This window comes from Nuphar pumila, chromosome 1 (assembly GCF_984573655.1).
Source record: "Nuphar pumila chromosome 1, dmNupPumi1.hap1.1, whole genome shotgun sequence".
Lineage (NCBI taxonomy): Eukaryota > Viridiplantae > Streptophyta > Magnoliopsida > Nymphaeales > Nymphaeaceae > Nuphar > Nuphar pumila.
Genome location: NC_143249.1, coordinates 26246604 through 26256632, shown reverse-complemented (window position 1 = coordinate 26256632; position 10029 = coordinate 26246604). Strand labels below are relative to the sequence as shown.

The 10029-nt window shown below is 41.2% G+C and overlaps 1 protein-coding gene across 1 annotated transcript; it reads right to left on the bottom strand.

Annotated features, from left to right (window-relative positions):
• Positions 1-5538: 5538 nt before the first annotated feature.
• LOC149848447 (putative clathrin assembly protein At1g33340) lies at positions 5539-6840 on the bottom strand. The gene has a single exon (XM_090004358.1). The coding sequence runs from the start codon at positions 6838-6840 to the stop codon at positions 5539-5541; it is 1302 nt and encodes a 433-aa protein (XP_089860484.1).
• Between the last annotated feature and the right edge of the window lie 3189 nt (positions 6841-10029).

Sequence of the window (10029 nt, the reverse complement as noted above, 5' to 3'; positions counted from 1 at the left end):
TTGTACCTATTTAATAACTCTAGAAGACTCTTAGAAACTTGTACATACTCAATAATTCTAGAAGAGACTCTTAGAAACTTGTACCTATTTAATAACTCTAGAAGACTCTTAGAGACTTGTACATACTCAATAATTCTAGAAGACTCTTAGAAGCTTGTACATACTCAATAATTCTAGAAGACTCTTATTCAAGTTTAATTTATTCTCAACAATGCCTCTTCTAAATTAAACTTGCTCCTTACGCCCAATCTTTCTACATTTCTCTTGAAGACTTGTCCACTAAGTGGCTTTGTGAAAATATCTGCCATCTGATCTTCCGTTCTGCAGTACTCCACATGAACATCTCCTTCATTCACAAGTTCCCTCAGAAAATGATACCGAATCCGAATGTGTTTGGTCCTTCCATGAAGAACTGGATCTTTCGCAACTGAGATAGTTGAGTTGTTGTCACAGAAAAGAGTTGTTGGCTTATTTTGCTTCTGCTTCAAACTCTCCAAAATTCCACGCAACCAGATTAACTGACAACCTGCAAAAGATGCAGCAATATATTCTGCTTCCGTAGTAGAAAGCGCAACAATTTGTTGTTTCTTTGAGCTCCACGAAATTGCTCCACTTCCAAGATTAAATACATAACCTGAAGTACTTCTGCTAGCATCAACACTCCCTGCTAAGTCACTATCAGTATAACCAATAAGGTTGACTGCAACATTAGTTTCATAAAGAATTCCATAATCGATAGTTCCTTTCACATATCTTAGAATTCTTTTTGCAACTTCCCAATGATTTGAATATGGTTTATCCATGAATCTACTCACCAAACTGACAACATACATAATGTCAGGCCTTGTGGATGTGAGATACATTAGATTTCCAACCAAACTTCTGAACATAGTGGAATTGACAAGTTTTCCTTCACCTTCTTTAGATAGCTTCAAACCTGAAATGCATGGAGTCGAAACTGGATTAGCATTCTCCATCTTGAACTTCTTCAAGATCTCTTTTGCATAGCTCTCCTGCGAAATAAAAATTCCTTTCTTGGTTTGATAAACTTCAATACCAAGAAAATGATGCAATTCACCCAAATCTGTCATCTCAAACTCTGCCATCATTGAGTTCTTAAACTCATTCAACATCTGCATATCATTCTCTGTGAAAATTAGATCATCAACATAAAGACTTACAACAATGAATCTTCCTTCTGAATTGGCTTTGATGTAGAGAGTATGCTCATATGGACATTTTTGAAATCCACACTTTTCAAAATATGAATTGATGCGGTTGTACCATGCTCTGGGTGATTGCTTCAACCCGTACAAAGCTTTCTTCAACTTGTACACTTTATTCTCTTCTCCTTCCTTAACAAATCCAGGTGGTTGGTCAATATAGACTTCTTCATTAAGAACCCCATTCAAGAACGCAGATTTCACATCCATTTGAAAAAGCTTCCAATTATTCTGAGCAGCAAGAGAAATAATTAAACGAACAGTCTCAAGTCTTGAAACAGGAGCAAATACCTCTGTAAAATCTTCTCCTTCTTTTTGCTTGTACCCTTTTGCTACCAGCCTTGCCTTGTGCTTGTTGATAGAGCCATCTGGATTCATTTTTGTCTTGTACACCCACTTTACTCCAATAGAACTTTTGTGTGGTGGTAAATCTGTAAGCTCCCATGTATCATTGTTTTCGATTGAAACAATTTCTTCTTTCATGACTCTCCTCCATTTTTCTTCTTGACATGCATCATCAAAAGAAATTGGATCTTCACCTGCAAAGAAGGCAAAAAATATGGCATCATTTTGACTAATTTCTTCTGTGACGTCATATAATTCTTGGATGCTTCTCAATTTTTTTATAGGGCTGCTTGATGAAGTACTTGGGGAAGCAGGAGAATTTCCTGCTTGGGCACCATTTTCATTATTTTCAAATGCTAGACCATTCTCTTCTTCTTCAATCTCAAAAGGAAAGATAGGCAAATTTTCCTTTTCTGCCTCTAAGTCTTCAAATATAGAATTTTCATCAAATCGAACATCTCGACTGATCACAATCTTCTTTGTCACCGGGTTGTACAGCTTGTAAGCCTTGCTTCTTTCGCTGTAGCCTATGAAAATACACTTTTCTGATTTATCATCCAACTTGTTTCTCATAGCATCTGGAACATGAGCATAAGCCATGCTCCCGAATACCTTAAGATGGTGAACACTAGGCTTTGAACCATACCATGCTTCATGTGGTGTGCAATTTTCTAAGCTTCTTGTTGGTGATCTGTTAATAAGATAAACTGCACAAGAAACAGCTTCTGCCCAAAATCTTCTTGATAACTTCTTCTTCTTAAGAATGCATCGCGCCATCTCCATAATTGTCCGATTCTTTCTTTCACATACACCATTTTGCTGTGGTGTATGTCGGACTGTCATTTCATGTCGAATACCATTGTCCTTGCAATATTTTTCAAACTCATTTGAAAAATATTCACCTCCGCGGTCAGTCCGCAAAGTATTGATTTTCAGCCTAGTAAATGTTTCAACTTCCGCCTTGAAGTCTTTGAATTTCTGAAAAGCTTCAGATTTTTCTTTGACACAATACACCCAAACTTTTCGTGAGTAATCATCAATGAAAGAGATAAAATAACGATTACCTCCCAAAGATGTCACCGTCATCGGACCACAAAGATCTGAATGAATAAGCTCCAAAGGTCTTGTTGCACGCCATGATGATTGAGGAGGAAATGGATTTCTGTGTTGCTTTCCGAGTTGGCATGCTTCACAAACTTCATCAAGATGAACAATTTGAGGCAAGCCTTTGACCATCATCTTCTTTGAGAGAAGCTTTAAATTTCCATAATTCAAGTGTCCATATCTATCATGCCATAGCTTAGAAACTCTATTATCAATACTTGTAAAACAAGACAAATTTTTATTTTGAAGAGTGAGTGAAAAGAGATTATTTGAAGCAACTCCAACTTTTGCAATAATTTGCTTTTTCCTTGACAAGTAGCAAGCCATGTCATGAAAATGAATGTCATATCCCTTCTTCAAAAGATGCCCCACACTGAGCAAATTATTTTTTAAACCAGGAACGAAATAAATTTCAGACATTTTTTCAATTTTTCCTGATTTTGTTTTGAACTTCATTTCACCAACACCACTAATTTTGTAAGCCTTTCCATCTCCTACTTTAACTTCACCATAATTAGATTCAAACAACTTAGAAAATAAATTTTTGTTACCTGTCATATGTTTGCTAGCACCACTGTCTATGTACCAGACATCATCAAGACCTCCACCATGAGACACAAGCAACAAAGTGTCATGATTTTGCTCTTGGTTTTTGTTTTCATACACCAAACGAGCATCATGCCTTTCTTTCTCCTTGTACCAGCATTCACTTGCCATATGACCAGGTTTGTGGCAATTATAACATTCAAAATAGCTACGGCCTCTCCCTCTTTGATTTCCACGACCTCTTCCTCTTTGCGAGCTTTTGAAATTTTGATTTTGATTCAAGTCATTCTCCTTGCTTGAATAATCGCCTCTTCCACGAGCATATGAGGCTCTTCCTCTAAAGCTTTCACTTCTTCCACGACCACGTCCTCGACCTCTTTGATTTTTGAAATTCTCCTTCTCATTTATAGACAATTTCGACTGGAGTGCTTGATCCAAAACTACTTCTTTCTTCTTTTTGATTAGCCTTTCTTCATGAGCTTGCAACGAGCCCGTAAGTTCATCAATGGTCATGGAATTCAAGTCCTTTGATTCTTCAATGGCTACCACAATGTAGTCAATTTTTGAATCCAAAGAACGAAGAATTTTCTCAATAACACGAACATCATCCATAGTTTCACCATTTCTTTTTAATTGGTTAACTATAGATAATACTCGTGAACAATAATCAGAAACTGATTCTGACTCCGTTTTGTGCAAACATTCAAACTCACCTCGAAGAGTTTGCAAACGGACCCTTTTTACCTTTTCACCTCCTTTAAATGAACTTTCCAAAATCTCCCATGCTTGCTTTGAGGAAGTGGCACACGCAATCTTCTCAAAAGCGACTTCATTTGAGGTTACTCCTTGGTAGATTACCACAAGAGCTTTCTTATCTTTCTTTCTTGACGCTTTTAGACTCTCTCTTTGAGCCTGTGATATTTCTTCTTCATTTTCAACTTCAACATAGCCTTTTTCGACTATCTCCCACAATTCTTGAGATCCAAGAATAGCTTTCATTTGGATACTCCAATTGCCGTAATTTTCTTTGGCTAATTGAGGGACGAAAGGAAGAGGAATAGAGTTGCTCATTTTAATCGAACAAAGCTCTGATACAAATTTGAAGAGAATAAAATAGAGAATGGAGAGAAAAGTTGAGAACAATTATGGAGAATGACTTCTAATACTTTTACTCAAAAAGGCTCTTCACACTTTGATACCTACAATGACTCTTAGACTAGGCTTTTATAGCACTATTAAGACCTTTCTAGATGTATTGAGACTCCAAAAGATTCTTAGAAACTTGTACCTATTTAATAACTCTAGAAGACTCTTAGAAACTTGTGCATACTCAATAATTCTAGAAGAGACTCTTAGAAACTTGTACCTATTTAATAACTCTAGAAGACTCTTAGAGACTTGTACATACTCAATAATTCTAGAAGACTCTTAGAAGCTTGTACATACTCAATAATTCTAGAAGACTCTTATTCAAGTTTAATTTATTCTCAACATTCGCCATCCCCCTTTTAAGCTTTTCTGCATCATTCGATCGCTAGTGAGTGATCAAGTTGCTTGGGCCGTACAGCATCCAGAGAAGATGAAGGTGGCTGAGGGGAGGAGATGCTTGCAACGGGTGGTTTTGGCATCATCACAAGTGCCTATCGTGGTGGTCATCGATCCCACCAGTGGAGTGGAGCCGTTTAGGTGATGATTTATTTTTCCCAATCTTTGTTCACAACCCACTTCAATTGGTTTGCATCATTGAGCGATGTGTGGTTAAGTGATCGAACCAAGTACTTTACAAAGTACTCGGGCCACACAAAACACAGAAAATTGCTACCGTGTGCAGCCATTTATTGTATTGTATAACACACTCAAAAAAATCGCTATAAGCATGCATTAATTTATTGTGTAAAATACAAAACACAAAATTGCTACACGCACAGCGATTTTTTACATGTTTTGTGGCCGGATCACTAGATATGCTCTAATCATTTTCGAGAGAGGACATCGAGTAAACGGGCCGAGTACCTTGCAAGTTACTCGATCCGATCACTAGATGCAACAGATGACTGACTGGATCTACTCTGTAAGAGAAGAAAGGATCGGTTACGTACAACCTGAAGAAACATGAACAAATTTAAACAAGCGACGAATACGTAGCCGCTGAAGGAAGAAGTGGTTTTATCGGGTCCCTTCATAAATTTATTGGTTTTCCTCTAGCAACAAAACAAAACAAAATTGAACCTCCTCTCGTGTGATCAATTTTATTAATCGTAGTTATCATTATCACCATTGATCACCATCACCAATTTCGTCGTCCTCGTAAACAAAGCAGTCATCTGTTGTTGCCGAGAGAGGAGAGAAGAAACGAGAGGTCTCCTCCACCTTTTGCTTCCGTTTCCTTCATCAAAGCTTTGACAAAAGGATTACCGCGCCAAGGAGAAGAAGGAGAATCCAACAACTCCATGAAGCTCGTCTCCTCTTCATCGTCGAAGACGACCCACTGAGTGCTAACCTTAGTCTCCCACCCATAAGAGGAGAGCTTCTCCAGCTGCCCCACCGGAGGTTCTTCAGGCGGCTTCATCCCGTTGTTGGTCACCGTCTTCGGCGACGACGACGTCCGACCGCCAAGACCTGAACATATCTCTTCACTATCATCATCATCGAGTACTCTGGAGGTCTTCCCTCCTGAAACGCTTCTCCTCAGCTTCTCCTCCATCCTACAGACGTCCTCCTGAGATATGTCGATCTTCACGCTGGGGTAATCCTCGCACCTGACGCTGCAGACCATCTTGCAGCTCTCGAAGAACCTCACGAGCTCGCAGCTCTGGCGAGACGCCCTCCTCAGTATCTGCAGGGCGAGACCGCCACCCATCTGCGTCGACGTCTGCTTCAACGACTCCACCAGCGTCGTCACACCGTCGCTGAAGCTGGCGTACAGGTGGAAGCTCTCCCTCAGGATACCGTCCAGAGCCGCCTGAACCAACCGGTTCCTCCGTACGATGACCGACCCCGGGAAGCACTCCACGACGCGATCCAGTATCTCCTGGCATTTGGGCAGCACCGTTAGAACCGACTCGACCATCATTATCTTGTAATCCGATATGTCGCTTTCGATCCTATCCCAGGAGGCGAAGGTGGTGATGGGTTCGAGGCGGCCGGCCTGGTTGATGAACCATCCCATCCGTTGCTCGAGGAAGGAGGCGTAGTCTCGGAGGAAAGAGACGAGGGCGGAATTGGGGTTGGGAGGGAGGCCGTAGAACCTGAGCCTGAGTGCGCCCGAGTGGTGGGTGTCGCGGAGCTCCTGCTCGAAGCGGCGGTGGCCGCCTCGCAGGAGGCGGTGCACGAGCATCAGCAGCTTCAGCGCCACGACGGCGTCGCGGGTCCGCTCGAGGCGTTTGGTGAGGAAGGTGGCGAGGTGGAGGACGGAGTCAGGGGAGTTGGAGACGATGAAGAGGATCTCGTGCACGTATTTCTCGTCGATGGGCGACGCCTCGTCGTGGGTGGTGGCCTGGACGACGGCAGCCTCGAGTGCGCCGACGCCGTTGCCGGAGAACATCATCGCCCTCGTGAGGGAAGCCTGGTCCTTCACCAGCCCCACGGCTCGACGGAGCTTGCTTCGGACGGTGCTCACCATTTCTGTTCCCCCTCCTTCCTCCCTCCAACCCACAGTTGACTGTGCGATTTCTTTCCTTCTCAAAACCAAAAAAAAAGGCGTCGACACTCATCGATGGGAATTTATTTGACCGTTGGATGGAGGACAGAGACTGTGGAAGGAATCAAACTAAAGGTTTAGATGCTCTCTCTCTCTCTCGATTAGTTAAGATTGAGACCGTTTTTTAATGGAGACAATAATAGTTTATCTTTCTGTTTGTAGTTGAATTCTCTCTCTCTCTCTCTCTCTCTCACACACACACACACACACACATGCCCTGCATCATTCTTGCGGGTCCAATCCATCTTGCCCAGTACAATGAATTCCACCGTTTAGAATCCAATGGATGGTGGTGCCATATAGGTTTCTTTTAGAGAAATCAGGCAAAATTTCAAATAATTCAATGTTTAAATTGGCTTGAGGTGATTGGGACGAACACCCCATCTTCCTCTATTTCTTAAAGCCGTTTCAATGTTTAAATTGGTCTGGAACAAAGGCAATTTTTCAAATGGCAAGCACATAACATGGTCAAGAAAATGAATTCTTTTTAATTCCATACCATGTGGCACATCGATCTCTGTCTTTCATGCCACCAAACGTGTGTTTATCACAGATTATTCAGTAATAAACAGATATAAATATAGTTAAATATATAATACATGCATATATAAATAGTTTCTTGGCTTGCTGCGTGCTCATTTTACTCATGCCCACCACCATAGTCCCCATATGATTCTTAATCATGATGGTCCTCTGTACTCATCCTCAAACATTGCGGTCTTTTCAAATACACTTGTGGAGTCAACGGCATTATAATGGTAGAAGAACCTATGTGTCAGATGTCATCTGCGCGGAATGAATTCTACCGCACAAAAGGCCCCTCGCCATTTATGCATTCCTGTTATTGTTTTTTACTGTTTGTTTTCCTTTTTCAGATTCGTTCATCAACATCACACTTTTTTTAAAATTTTTGAGTGTGATGTGGATCAAAGCGATAGATTCTGTGCATGCTTTATTAATTTGACTTATGGCCCGTGGTGGAAAGTAAAGAACAATGCCCAATAGAATGGAACCCCATCTCTCTCTCTCATCCTAAACAGTCTTGTTATCGCCAATCATAAAAAGTTTGGCGTGTTCGCTTGATCTGAACTTAAAGTTGTCTTTTATATTTTAGCAGAAAATTTGCATTAGTTTAGGTTATTTCATGTGTCGATGTGTTTTTAAATGATAAAAATTTAACAGCTCATATTGCACTAGAACTTGATGGAATAAAAATTAAAAATTTTATTAAATTAATTTGATCTGAAAATGAACATGTGTAAAGAAAACAAGCTTACAGGCTTAAATTAAGCAAAAAACACTTACAGCTATACCCGTTTAGAAATGTTTAAGACGTTTAACACACACACACACACACACATATATATATATATATATATATATATATATATATATATATATATATATATATATATATATATATATATATATATAAAGTGGTAGCTGCTTGATCATTGCGTGCTTAACTCATACTTAATCACGCTGACCGCCCATCGCACATGCATGACAGTTAGCGAGCAAAAATGGCAAAAAAAATGCACAAAAGCCTTAAAAAGGGTGTTTAGCGTGCTTTTGAAGGGCAGCTAAAGGCCCTGCATGTTTAAAAAGTGCTTTTAGAGACATTTTTAAGCACCACTAAATCCCCAAAAATGTGTTTTGAAGTGTTTTTTCGCAGAAAAAATGTTGAGCATCCATCGATCATCAGAATCAAGATCCTGTCAAGTATTTATGAATCAAGCACCTCTCTCTCTCTCTCTCTCTCTCTCTCTCTCTATATATATATATATATATATATATATATATATATATATATATATATATATATACATTACAAGAAAACACGTTGTTAGCGACGGACGGTAGCGACGGAATATTTCCATCGCTAGTTAGCGACGGATTAACGAGCGACAAACATCCGTCGCTATAATCCATGAAGCATACAAAACCAGCGGCGGACTATAGTCTGTCGCCCAGTCCGTCGCTATTTAGCGACGGATTTTGCGACATACTATTTTGTCGTTACGACCGCACGATTTGCCGACGACTCTTGCGACAAACTCTAGTCCGTCGCTACTTAGCGACGGAGGATAGTCCTTCGCTGGTTTCATAAATTTGATTTATGTGGGCTTAGCGACGGATTAATTCCGTCGCTAAGTTTCGAATAACCCTAATCCCAGACATCTTTTCCTTTTCTTTTTTCGCTGCTCCCGTCGTTCGCCACTCCCGCCGTTCGTCGTTCGCCGGTCCCACTTCCGTCGTTCGCTGGTCCCACCGTCCGCTGGCCCCGCCGCCCAGAGAAAGGTAAAGGACCCCCCCCCCCCCCCCCCCCCGCGCGCGCGTTTTCCGGCAGGGGGTAAACCCCCTGCATTATCCGGCAGGGGGTTAACCCCCTGTTGTTCCGACAGGGCCCCCCTGTTGTTCCGACAGGGGCCCCCTGCCTTTCCGGCAGGGGGTTTAACCACCTGCCGGAACAGGCAGGGGTCAACCCTCTGCTTGCTCAGGCAGGGGGACGACCCCCTGCTATTTAGGCAGGGGGTCGACTCACTGGCGAAAAGGCTGGGGGTCGACCCCCTGCCCGAACAGGGGGTCAGTTAACCCCCTACGTTCTGTAAGGGGGTTAACCCCCTATGTTCCGTAAGGGGGTCGACCCCCTGCTGGAACAGCAGGGGAGTCGACCCCTTGTCAGAACAAAAATTTTTTCGTGGTGACTTCATTTTAAAATAGTGTTTTTTTGTACAGATTTTTCAACGAAACCAGTTCGTGCTCAACCATCTGTGGTAAGTGTCAAAAACAATGCAAATCGGATAAATACCCGTGGTAAGTGATGCAAGCGTATCATATGTTATTTAATTTATTAGATGTAACACTTTATTGTTCACACACTCACTTAGTTGTTGATATTTAGGGTTGCTTTATTGGAGTTCGAAGATCATCCTGAGCATGATTTTAATGTATGAATATTGAAGTGTTCTTATTTTTAGAGTACAGAGTCCATGCTGGACATGATAGTAGTTAGTGAGATATTGAAGTGTGTTTGCTGCATGTACATGTTTGCCATTTGTTTGATATGAATGATTATGATGTATTGCAATGTTTGATGTAATTGTATCC

Coding starts and splice junctions, on each gene's coding strand:
- LOC149848447 (XM_090004358.1), bottom strand. CDS start 6,840: ATGGTGAGCACCGTCCGAAGCAAGCTCCGTCGAGCCGTGGGGCTGGTG.